This window comes from Botryllus schlosseri, chromosome 13, assembly GCF_051294905.1.
Source record: "Botryllus schlosseri isolate E-star chromosome 13, Bs_hap1, whole genome shotgun sequence".
Taxonomy (NCBI): domain Eukaryota; kingdom Metazoa; phylum Chordata; class Ascidiacea; order Stolidobranchia; family Styelidae; genus Botryllus; species Botryllus schlosseri.
In genome coordinates this window covers 9700516-9713507 of record NC_137248.1, presented here as the reverse complement: position 1 = coordinate 9713507, position 12992 = coordinate 9700516, and the positions used below count along the sequence as shown (strand labels likewise).

The window sequence follows — 12992 nt, the reverse complement described above, 5'->3', positions numbered from 1 at the left end:
TTGTACTCCAGTAGAAATTTGCGACGTTATTTCGGCTTCTGCTTGAGCACTAACAATGACTACATTGATCACTTCTACGATAGCTCTTGGGTGTTTTCTATGTTGTGTCGACATTATGATTTGTATACTTCACAGAATGCAAGGGTAATAAAGATATGAGTGGATGTACTTCATATTTAAATGTCTCGATTGGGTTCTCGATAGGCAGCCAAAATTACTACTACCCTCTCGGGCGCGTAACTCGCACAAAGTCTTAGAACATCGTTACATACAGCAGAGCTATCTATTGCGCGGCCTATAGGGAGAAGACAGACGCTTCCGGTTGTTAATTGTCGATATGTGACGTCATATTTGCTGTGTAGCTGCTGCGAGAGTTGGTTGCTGCGTAATTGCGCGGCCACTGACTTGGCGTATAGTAGACAGAGGTTATATACTTCCAGGAAGTACTTCTACTTTTTAGTTACACTATTTACTCTAATGGTTATGCTTTTAAGCTACTGTAGTTCCAAATCGAACAATGTCAAGGCAAAATAATTACTCTTAGTTATAGGGCGTAAATCATAAAGATAGCTGATCCGGGAGAATGCTAATTCACGTGATTAATAACTGCTAATTGGAACGCATTTTAGGCGGAGATGATAAAGTTAGCTGGTCCGGAAGAATGCTAATCGTGTGATTATAAACTGCTAATCGCGACGCATGAAGTTGGAAAAGGTTACGTGCGATGATTACTCGGAGGTGTCCCGAGTTTTCAATTACGTGGTGTTGTCGATTGCGTCATACTGCGAAAACGCGGTTTTGGCTGTCAGTTGTCAATCTGTTGAATGAAACTGCAGGCTGCTGATAAAGATGCTGCGACTATAATACGTAGAATTATCGCTAGGGCAAGTTTTTGTTGCAGTCTAATCCGTGGAAAGTTGCACTTATTTTTCACAAAAGTTCAGTAAAAATTGCATTTATTTTTCACAAACGTTACACTTACACTACAAAGTTCCTTGAAATTATGAGGGTATGAGATACTCGAATCGTTCCGTATCCAAGGCACTGCAGCAAAACTCAATGTTGGCGACTTAAACAAAATCAAATATAGCCTGAAAAAATTGATCCAATTAAAATATAATTTTCGGCGGTCTAGGATGAATGTACGTCAAATCAAAATTCCAGAAAGTTGCATGAAAAATAAAACGGAGAAAATTTGCAAAAACTTGCGGTATAAGATTCCTTCGAACAGATTAAAACACCATACTGCATAACTTATGAGTATTTAGGAAGCTGCAAAAGCTGCAAAAACTTGCCCTAATTATCATCATCGCGAGATAGAAGTCGTGCGTAATCAGTAATGTACCGCGAAGAAACGGGTTATAGAATATTGATAGATATATCGCTCTGCAATGGTGGGTACATATAGTTCGTTGATTGTCTCATTATTTAGTGAAGCCGATACCCAGGAAACAATCGTCACGGTCATTATCGGGAATGTTTGCGCGTAGGAATGTTATACGCAGGCTACGCAGTTTTTATAGATAGCTATTACGATTTGTTAATTCATGAGATTAAAACTAACTTTATACGCTGCGATCAACCGGTTTCCGTAATCCTGGGTTGTTAAAGCCTGATACACACCATAATCGACTTTATCGACAATCCAACTTTATGATCTCCGCCCAAAGTTGAAGGTAGTTTTAAACTATGTTTTCATCCGCTTTGTTGGAAATAGCCCCCGTGTCCTGGTGGCTGAATTTATTTTCGAAAAATACATCTACCTGTAGTGTCAGTGATTCAATTGAATTAGTTTTTGCATTATTTGGAAATTGGTACTCCTTTTTTACTTGAGTACCTCTGATATTAGGTGTAAACATTAGCTTGCTTCAGAATTGGTATCGTACTTGTCGAACAACTGTTTACGAAATTTCAAATTTCGCGCGCTTTTCCCAGATCATCACTCCTTTCGAAAGTTTGATATTGTGCGCCGAGTCGCGTCGCGAGATGGACGAATGGATCAGCGCGATCAGGGCGGTGCAGTCCGGTGAATTCTACGAGGTGAGTTTGCTTGTGTACTTGGTTTTCGTGTCGCGTTGTGTTCCGCGCCGAATTTCCGATTTTTTTCCGCGCTGCACTCGTAGCGTGATAATTCGGTTCCGGATTTGACTGTCGACTCCGATTTGAAATCCTTCATCCAAACCGAATTCTCTGTCCTGTAGTGACGCGTATTTCTTTTAATGTCCCGTGAAAATGCAAGAACTGGAAGTTTATTGTCGAAAACCTAAAAAGAAGTCTGCACTATGGCGCCCCGTGTGGATCGGTTGTTTATTACTTATTATGTACTTGTTGCAATTGCGGTGTCATACGTCTCGGTCGCTATACAACGCACAAGAATAGCACTGGCCGTGAATCTGTTCAAATAAATGCTCTAAAGTTTTGGAAATGCACGCTAAGCTAGATGTCACATCTTTTGAATGTCGGTGTATTGGCTGAAAATTCCGATATCGACAGTTGCATGTGCGACGTGCGTGTAATGTGAGTAATCACGTGACTCTTCGCTTGTGCGCGCGCGTGATATGGATAATGAAAATACTCGTGGTGCAACACGGGCGGATTGGTTACGCAGGCGGTACACGCAGTCCGTGTTGTATTTTATGATGGTTTGTATACAACGTGTTGTTCTCGGAATTTCCTGAAACTTCAGCGCAGATCCACACGCTAGTTTGGAGCGTTCAGCATAAAACGAATGGCTTTTTTCTCTCGGCCTATCACGCATGTCTGTTAGTGATGTTTTCGCGTATCGCCCCGCCTTGTACTGGTAGAAATTTCAATTCTACTTTGGTATCAACCGTGAATATACTTTGACCGTGATTCATACAACTGCAACTGATAATCTACTGAATGCGCTGAATAATATCCGCAGTTTCCGACTTCGGTTAAGTCACGTGACCGTGCCGTTCATGATCAACTCGCAAAAAGAGCGGGAACTCTAGAAACATTTCGCTCCGAAATCGAACGCATTCAATCGTACGGATTTCTGCGGTGCAAACGCCTCTTCCACACTGATAAGTCAACCTTAACGGACAGGTAGTCACCGTCTGTCTGTAAGTGTGAGTTGCCTCGGACTTTAACACTCGCTCTACCTTCTGTAATGACTTTCGATAGTCATATCCGATTCACCGCCTGTTTGTTTGTGCTGCGGAATGCACTGCGCAGAGTCGTTAACGGTATTGCAAACATCGTAACGTGTTAGTGATGCAGCGTTTGTCAGTGTTTTCGTTTCTTTGAGCGCGTTCGCGCTGTTGCAAAAGTTAAGTTTCGCAGATTTCATGTCGACCAACGCGAAATGGTTCTCGCATACAGTGCGACGGGCGAGGTGCAGTCGTCCCGGATGTTAGTCCATTCTGACGTAACACTCGTCGGTGTTGTCACTTCCTCTCGCCAGATGTTGATCGTTTCGCATTGTTGGTAGCTTAGTCGAGATGTTGCGGTCCGTTATGACAGCCGGAGACAGGTCTGCATAGCGTGAATAACCGGGCTGACTGATTTATTATCCGTAACGAGCCTCTGGTTTTGTCGTAGTGTGCGCACTGTGCAGTCAGTGTGATCCGCAAAGCGTTCCGCGGATGGCGTTGTGTATCTGAATTCTGTCGAAGTAGATTGATCACCAGTATCGCGAGTACAATTCGAGGTGTTTATAATGCGTTTTCTTTCCTAGTGATGTACGGATAGGTGACATTGGTAAGATAAGTGTATCGCTGACATCGATATCTTATTAAAGTTGATGTATGACAGCTTAACCGCGAGTTGCCTACTACAGAGCAGAGTCAGAGTCACTTTAGTAGAAGTAGAAGTAAATTTCTACTTAGCACAAGTTGAAAGCAGTGATTTCCGAGTTGGTAAAACGCGAGTATTATAGGCCTAGTCTGTTAGGTAGAAGTTGGAATAGTTAAGAGTCATGTCCACGTGAGTAAGTACTACAGAGAGGCTCGTAGAGTAGACTAAGCGTAGTGTGGAGCTTAGGTTGATTTGATTATAGAGTTAATGTAGTCTTGCGATGCAAGATATTCCTTCCGATTGCGCTACCGTAAAATCCGACCAGACAAACACGCAGCCGGGATTCGTCATAATTTCAGTCAGGAAATGCATGTTACTAGAAACGAACGCTTGTCGCGGTGTTAATTCCGCCGTCAGTCGGCGCTAAGCGTGAAAAATGACCCGCTCCGGTTAACGTTATGTGCTGAGGATAACTTTGGATTTCGATGAAGTCCGCGTACATCGCGTAAGCTAGTCTCGTTCATTGACGCTAATCTGCGACGACACTTATTGATTGCACACTGTCAGTGGAAGAGTACTGCTACGGTCAGCGTATTTGCGACTCTGATGTCGGGCTTGTGATGCGGGAACGGCCACGCGTTACGCGGGTTTATCGCTTTTGTTTGCCTTGCGAAAAACGACCTGCTGCGTTTGTGCCTCGCCGAGCGACTTGCGGTTTTATAGCATTAGGAACAAATATTTAATCCATTCGAAGACTTCGTTGCTTTACAGCGTTTTGCGACTTAAATTGTCTGTGTAGTAAACGCGAGTGCAGATTCGCATGCGCTTTTCGGCGGGCTACCTTCTTGCCACGTAACGCCGAATTGTCGATTATGTTGATGGTATTTTTGGTAACGATTATGTCATCAAAGAACCTCTGGTTTATCTGGCTCCTATGTCAAAATTCGTGCCTTGTCCGTTCTGGTTGTGGCCGGGAACTCGGCGATTAATATTGATCGAAGGTGGCTCGGGTTGTTAACAGTGCGATTTAGGTGATGTGGACTCGTGAATGTTATATTTGTTGATTAGCCCTGTTCAATTAAACTGTACCTTGTGCGGATAAACCCCCGTTGGTTAATTCAAGATTATTCTATTCATATGTCAAATCAGCTTTAATGCAGCCGTCGGACTTGGTGTTGTTGCGTTGATTAAGTCGTCCGTTTTAATGAATTCCCGCCGATAATATCAATAGCCTTGTTAGAGTAGATTAGGCCTTTATGTCATGCGATCCCGTCCATTGGCTTGTATTCATGTTTTTTTAATCACGCTGCGTTAGAGAGAATGAAGATCCCAATCAATCAGGTACAGCGCGTGCTGTATGGTTGCAAATTATGGTTACCCGCGTTTTCATTGTTGCCGCTTTCTGTTCTGTTGCATTTTTCATGCTAGTTACGGCGGATATGATGCTAGTAGAGCGTTTGACGGTTTGATATCGTTCGCGACAGCCTCAACAGTTTTTTATGGAGAACTTTTCCGGCGGACACAACTGGTACACTTGCACCCATGCGAGACCCACCTACTGCAATGTCTGTAGAGAGGTGCTTTCGGGAGTTATGAACCACGGTCTGTCATGCGAAGGTATGTGATGCACTTTGTATTACGAGATCGATTCGAATATATTGCTAAAAGCCCTTATGAATGCAGAAATATATATCTTGTTGCATGGTAAATCACTATTGAGACCACAAATATGTCGGGCTGACTGCAAGTATGGAAGCCTGTATGTTGAACACCTGCATTTTTGAGATTGGGACACTTTGCCTGTAATCATTGATGAGGATCCCTAAGCTATTTGTTCCTCCGGACGTGACTGGGTGATCTGGTTATAGGTTGAGTCATGTTATCAGATTTTGTTGTTGTGGATTGCCATGCCAAACGAAATCATGCGACAGTGGATTCTAGTTTGTGTGTCATGCAGCTGGACTCATTGTTAATCTATCAGAGTTATAGGAAACACTTGCATCAGCTTCGTAAATTGTGCTGGCTAATTTCTCTTTTCGAGGCAAACAATCTTTCATAATTGTTTTATAATGTGCTGTGTCAGTGTCACAATCGCAGGTATGACGTGGGTTATTTTTGGCGATACTTTTGAAAGTTTTGTTTCGTTGTGGTGTGACAGCGAATTTCCTGTTCTGGTTTGCTATATTGCAAATTTGTCTAGGCCCAAATTTATGGTCTTGTTCTATCCCTATCTCTATTGTGAATTGACCTGAATTTGGTAAACTAACGGCCCAACTGTTTGAAATACACATGGTCATGTTTAGTAAGATATTATTATGTCGCTCATCAATGTGTGATAATTGGATGGCAGTGCTCTGGTTTTTGTAAATAGCCTCCAGTCTGTCCATGGATCCCTGGATGCTGCTGATAAATGTAAACTCTACCAGTGACTGTTTTGTAGCGCGGCGTGAACCTCGTATTTTTCATGATGTTATTACCCGCCTACAGTGTGACACAAATTACTTTGAACAGTGTGTAAGTTCAAGGCTCACAAGCGTTGTGCGGCGAAGGCCACGAAACAGTGCAAATGGGCGATACTTTCTACGGTCGGAAAGCAGATTATCGAAAATGAGGACGGGGTATGTCGACCAGTAGCGTTGCGAATTACGATGTAGAGTGTGATCGGAGATTTTGTTGATATAATTCAGTTGGATTTTCTGGCAAGTGCATATGTTGTTTGTTATTTGATGTCATATATTGTTACATGTATGCCAAAAAAACTTCAGCGCCGGTGACATAAAAGTCCAGAATAGGGTGTTTGCAAGTAATCAACTGCAAATGCAAGTGTTTGAGCGACATTGCATTCAAATAAACCGTAGATTTACATTCTAGTTGCTATTATTTGGCAAATTATATGCTTTTTGATCTATTACCCTGGACCGCTGGGAAAATGAGGTGCTGCAATATACCAATTTTAGATGAGTAGGTCCAAATTGTAGAAGGCATTGCATTTTTGTTCGTCGGATAAGATTGGTTTGGCTGAGATAGATGGACTGGTAGAAGAAAGTCATTCCATGACTGATACAGTAATTGGAGACTATGATCTGAATTTTGAAGTGATTTGTAATCTAGTACTTGTGGTACTGCTAGTCCTAATAAACCCCAGTCTGATTTTGGGTCACTATATGAATAGTAAAGCCTGACAGAATTCTATACTGGCTACAAGCGCAATACTACCCTTGCTATGCCTTGGTATTGCTATCATCATTGATGAAATTAATTATTTCCCGAGATGTGTTCTAATGGACTTATCTCTGAAATGCAAACATGCTGTCTTGTTTCAACTATGGTATTTTATGTAGCCCATCATTGAGAGTCAGTACACCATGTTACTGCATACCTCTAGGAAAATATTGCATGCTGCCAACTTTGCTTTCGTAAATACTGTGTTCTCACAATGTTCATAGGCCCTAATCCTAATCAATCATGATTTGAATATTTTGACTTCAGTAAGCCTGAGGTAGATATACTGCATTTTGTACTGCTTTGGTAGGCTTTATGCACTTCACTGATTGTGAATTATCATCCACTCATGTTGCACTGTCTGATATACGTAAACAATTGCATGACGAATACGTTTGAATTTTTACCTGTAAAATATTGAATCTGCATTTTTCAAGCAATTGTTTGCTGTGGTGTGTGAAGCAAATCCCGAAGACATCTCAATTAGAATTTACTGATTTAAAGTTATATTTTAAACATCTAGATATTGCCTTTTAGCTCTTCATTCCCCATCAGTGGATGGAGGGCAATCTCCCAGTAAGCGCCAAGTGCGTTGTATGTGACAAGACCTGCGGTAGCGTATTACGATTGCAGGATTGGCGATGCTTATGGTGCAGAGCTATGGTGAGTTTATTGCTTGTAGCTATTTCTGAGGCACAGCCGAGTTAATTTCTAGTGCTCATGTTATAGATCTGTCGCTTGATATTTTGTGGTTTTCACCTTGCAATTTTTCAGGTCCACACAAATTGCAGGTCGCATCTTCCACAAATATGCAGCCTGGGACAATGTAAGATGTCTATTTTATCTCCTACTGCACTCAACTCCATGGATTCCCACGGTAAAGACAATCCATTTCTTGTCTAGAATAACTTTGACATATAACTGGTACGGACTTGGGTTACATTAATATTGTATTTAGTGACCTAATTGTGTGGTCAGTCATTTGTAATTTTATCCTGAGCTTGAGATTTGTCTTCCTATAGGGAATGACACGTACAATACTACCTTAAATTTGCTAATTTACTCTGTCTATGGTATGGTACTGTAATCCAGGCTATTCTTATAAGCATCAGAAATAATATTTTAAGGAACATTGGTATGTCTTCTTTCATTATGTGCATGCTTAACTAATGACCCGTACTGGACTTGATGACACTTTCAAAATGCAATGTGTAATGCTTTAGGTTAGCTCAGATCAGTCGATAAGGTGGCATGGCTGTTGCTTGTCAACAAGTCTGCGAGTGTTTGTACAGTATGTGTTTACTTTACTATTTTGATATCTTCCGCCTGAGTTTTATTTTGTTGGGAAGACGTTCTAGAAGCAAGATATTGTCACAGGATTTATTTTGAAATACTGACCCGATTTCAAACATATTTCGATACATTTACGATATGCTAAAAATAGATCTGGTTACATATCTTGCATCTGGAGTTACAGATGGTATATTGATTTGACTTTTGTTGGTGTGGACAACTGTAAAAATATTCACTCTGTGTTGTTACTGTAGGGATTTCCTAGAGGGATTAACTTCCATCGTTAGTGAGGTCCTGTCTTTCAGCAAAGCCCTCCATTAAGACAGGTTGAAGGATCATTATCGATGTCAATTCTCTGTTTTGAGCTTATTACGTTAACAATGGTTTGTAAATATCATACCGCTATGGTTATGCTGCGACTTGTCCGATGTATTTGTTTGGTCTTAAAGACGCAGTGGTGAAGATAGGTTCAATACCTATATTCTGTGAAACACATAATAAACTATAGAATGGATTATCTCCAATTCATGAAAATACAACATTTTTTCACAATTACACATGCTCATTGCCCAAATCCTACTCAAATATACATGCTTACGTAGTTCAAACAAGTCATAAATGACTAACTATCTATCACTGACGTCAGAAATCTTTTAATACTCCTGTCGGATTCCACTAGAAGCTATCAAAATCTTTTTTGCCATTCTCGTAAATGCACATATGTGTAAATGTGCTGACAATCTGTCTTGCTGTGACCTTTATTGATGAAGCTTGCATTTTTATTTGGCAGATACTGATATAATAGTTGCCTTTGCCAACATTAAATCAACCAACTGATATATAACAACTGAGCTGTTGTAGTGCAAATATAATGGAACAGAATGCATATAGAGAATACATAGTCTGTTTGCAAGTGTATATTTTCTGTCAATGCTCTCAGTGTGGCTTGACCACTATTTGCACTGCGATCTTGAAGAGACAAAAATGTCTAATTATGCGCTGAAAGCCCCATCAATAGTTCACGTGTGTTGCAAATGCAATCTCATGTTTCACTATGTTATATTATTGTCACGTTATCTTAGACCGTTGTTTTATCTATATTTAATATTCTTCGTCAGGATACTGGGAGGCTACAGGCGAGCTATCCAGCCCTTTGCTGGTGTTCGTAAATTCGAAGAGCGGTGATAACCAGGGTGTTAAATTCTATAGGAGGTTCCGTCAGTATCTCAATCCCGCACAAGTATTCGATTTGATGTGCACGGGGCCGCAAGCAGGGTAAATAGTTTTAGTTTTTCCTATTTGAATTTTGTAGTATTAATATTTAATGGTCACGCTCACCCATGGAATAACCATATTTTATGCGCATTACAACAATTACCAAGATATATTGAATTATTCATTGTTCGGAAACAAGATTCTATTTTAGTCTGAGGCGTTTGAATAATTGTATGCGCTGCGTCAATAGCACTCCTAATTCGGCTGCTAGCGTGTTTATGCAACAGTGTACATTTCATTTGGTCTAAAAGGTTGCAATGTCCCGCATAGTATGTGTGATGATTTCATTTACTGCATATTTCTAGTGGTTGCGTTCTCAAGTCAATGCAAAGTTAATGATGTGGCTCACTTGATTCATTTGCCTTGGTATTAACTTGAGTTATGTATGATCATAAGGCACTGAACGTCCTTGGAGGATTGTACCAAGAGCTTATACCCTTCACTAAATATATCCTGAATTTGATGACTCAAACCAGTGCTATTAAATTCCGGTTACTAAAAATATTGAGGGCTTGTATTAATATTAATAAGAGTAATCCATGGTGCCATGATCGGAATTGATTGCACATAATGTGATGTGTTGTTGAAAATTGATTGAAAATCACTATTTGGTTGTATAATAAAAGCTCAATAATCAGGCTATTAAAGTCTGGATTTCAATACTATTGGGATTTGATGACAAAAACCATGTCTGGGAATTCATTGAAACATCACTGCCTCGGCTCTTGCTATGAAATGCTCAGTAATTACACCTTCTCTGAGTGTCTCGTTGCTTTTGTTTGTAGATCACATTCACTTGAAAATTTTTTGAGTGGTGCATTTTTATTGCAACTGTTTGCTAGGGAACAGTATTTATGATCAAATCATGTTAGGTAGCAGGCATTCTAAGGATTGATATGTGATATCTGTCATGCTAACATTGAAATTGTCACAATTAGGCCAGTGTAGCATAATTGTGGACCGTTGACAGGGACGTGTGTCCAATTTGGTGTTTCGGACTTGTACTGTAGGCTACTGGTGTAACAGCAATTGTACATAAACAATTCTACTGCGGTAGAGCGCTGTTATGAGACTGGTTTGGATTGCATGTTGCAAAAAATCTCAAATCGTCTTAAATTCATATCGAATGCCGTGGGTCTCCTGGTTTTGTTCTCAATATACAGAAAATAATATTTTTAAAGATTTTGTTCCCTTGCCAGGTTGAGAATGTTTCAAACGTTGCATTCGTTTCGTATTTTGGTCTGTGGCGGCGACGGGTCGATTGGCTGGGTCCTTTCGGAGATGGACAAAATGGATTTGCATAAAAAGGTGAGCGTTGTTGCCATAGAATTGGGGCAGAGGTGAGACGAAGCTTTTTGCAAACTGTGTCATGGTTAGGTTCTTATACCGCAATAAATTATTGCCAAAATATTTGTTGCGCGAATTTCCATGTCGATTTTATCCTCTTCCACTGGTTACTCGAGGCTTTATCTTATAATAAACTACTGACTATTGGTAGTTTTGATTTCATAAAGTGAAAAATTGCAACAAGCAACTAGTGAAAATGCCATGACAATTGGTCGATGCAGACCCTGTGTTGTATGCGGTAATGCGGGTTACAGATTGTGATATATTTTCTAAAACTGCACATATTTTTATCATCACTAGGTCATGAGCATTGATTCCCAATCCCGGCTCTCAGAGCTGCTTGCGGCTCCAAGGTAGCCTTCTTTTGGCTCTGATTGACCTCTAAATATATCACAAAAATATAACAAGACGACAGTTGTGAGTTGTTGTTTGTTTCTATGAATAGTTACATTCAATTTCTGTATATGAATGCTAATATGAGGGATAATAATTATGTCTAAAGCCGCCCAAAGCCGCTTCTGAAAACCGGGAAAGAAGAGCTCTTGCAGACTACCGTCCAAGTCCAATATTACTCAGCGTATAATCCTCCGCAAACTTGTGCATTAAGCGCCGGAATGTATAAAGAGTTATCCCATAACGACATAATAGTATGTTATAGTAATGATATGCATTTTCAGTTTATTTCAATGTATAGCAATCGCCAATCTGCGTCTATCAATGCTAAATAACAGATATGGAATCTGTAGAAGTTTATGTGCATGCTTTTGAATTATCTTGATGGTGAGATCCAGAGATAGTATAGCTACCTTTAAATTATCGTTATACGTAGCCTGCTCGAGTGTTTTCATGCGGCTCCATACGTGCTCTGAAGTTTGAAATGCGGCTCCGACATCTAAAAAGGTCGGGAACCACTGGTCATGTTACAAAATTTCTTATGCTTCTTACTAGGATAGGCCTACTATTCAGACGTTTTGTTTTCTACTTGATGCAGTAATGGCTTGTATTGAAATCTCTACTTCAACCTGTGCTTGAGTAGAAATAGCTGGTATTCCTCCCTTGGTGATGAAGATGCATCTTGCCGTTTCGAAACTTCTTCAGATTCTTTGCTCGGATACTTTTTTCCGTTTTCTACTAAAATTAGTTGTAGCCCGTGTTGACAATGTCCACGTCAAACTGTGATTGAGTAAAAAATTTCCGATATTCCTTCTATTTACGTACCGACAAACTGTTAGACTACGTAATTCGTTTCCTTTTCTAGGCCCAAGTCGGTGTTTTGCCTCTGGGCACTGGAAATGACCTAGCCCAAGTGATGGGCTGGGGCAATGTTTGTGACGACGACACGCAAGTCCCAGTCATTTTGGAGCGATATGAGCGAGCCAGCGCCAAGCTCCTCGACAGATGGAGCATAATGACCTACGAGAGAAGTATCGAGACGGATATGACGCAGCAAAAGGTGTGAGAGTGTACAGATCGAATGATTGCGTTTCTTCTTAGTCTGTTCAAATTCTCCCGTTTGGTCTCGATTAGCTAATTCCCGACTCGAAGCTTGCCTAGGAGCTAAAATATAGGACAGGAAATTTTCGAAGATTTTTGACCACTTGAATTTAAAAAAATTTCAGCGCCTATAGGCTGCTGCACACTGGCTTTGCGACACGACTAAAACAGGTAATTCCCGATTATGTCGCGCTCACGATCGCGGTAGTTACGTTCTGCTGCACACTGGGACACCGAGTCGTAACGTAAGCCTATCTGTTCTGTACCAGCTTAATGATTTCGTAACAGTATAGGTTCTTGGTGTTAATATTGAAGAACACATCAAGATACTTCCTACACATATGTGTTTTCTATGTGTACTGACAGCATTTTGCTGATGCTCCGAATTTTGATAAGGGATACACCATAATGTCACCAAGATATTCTCAAATTCGAAAACTCAGTTCCTTATTTCAGCTCAAGACGCAGATGCACGATATACAAAGAAAATAAACAAGAAAGTGTCTAATCGTTGAAACGCCCTGACATAGTCCATCAATCAGATATCATCTTTATGATATATAGGCCTACCGGTACTTTTGTAATGTGAAACATGTCAGTGG

At 40.5% G+C, this 12992-nt stretch overlaps 1 protein-coding gene across 4 annotated transcripts in view; it reads left to right on the top strand.

Annotated features, from left to right (window-relative positions):
• Positions 1–12992, top strand: part of LOC145454161 (diacylglycerol kinase delta-like) — a 56186-nt gene that overhangs the window by 32670 nt on the left and 10524 nt on the right. For 3 of the 4 annotated variants that reach the window (XM_080332179.1, XM_080332178.1, XM_080332180.1), the window contains 8 exons: positions 1936–2040; positions 5244–5376; positions 6271–6377; positions 7519–7644; positions 7756–7858; positions 9393–9549; positions 10749–10857; positions 12155–12349. In XM_080332179.1, coding sequence (XP_080188305.1) covers positions 1936–2040; positions 5244–5376; positions 6271–6377; positions 7519–7644; positions 7756–7858; positions 9393–9549; positions 10749–10857; positions 12155–12349 — 1035 coding nt within the window. Of the gene's footprint in view, positions 1–1935; positions 2041–5243; positions 5377–5403; positions 5628–6270; positions 6378–7518; positions 7645–7755; positions 7859–9392; positions 9550–10748; positions 10858–12154; positions 12350–12992 lie in introns of those variants that run through there. The other variant, XM_080332181.1, reaches the window with a different exon arrangement.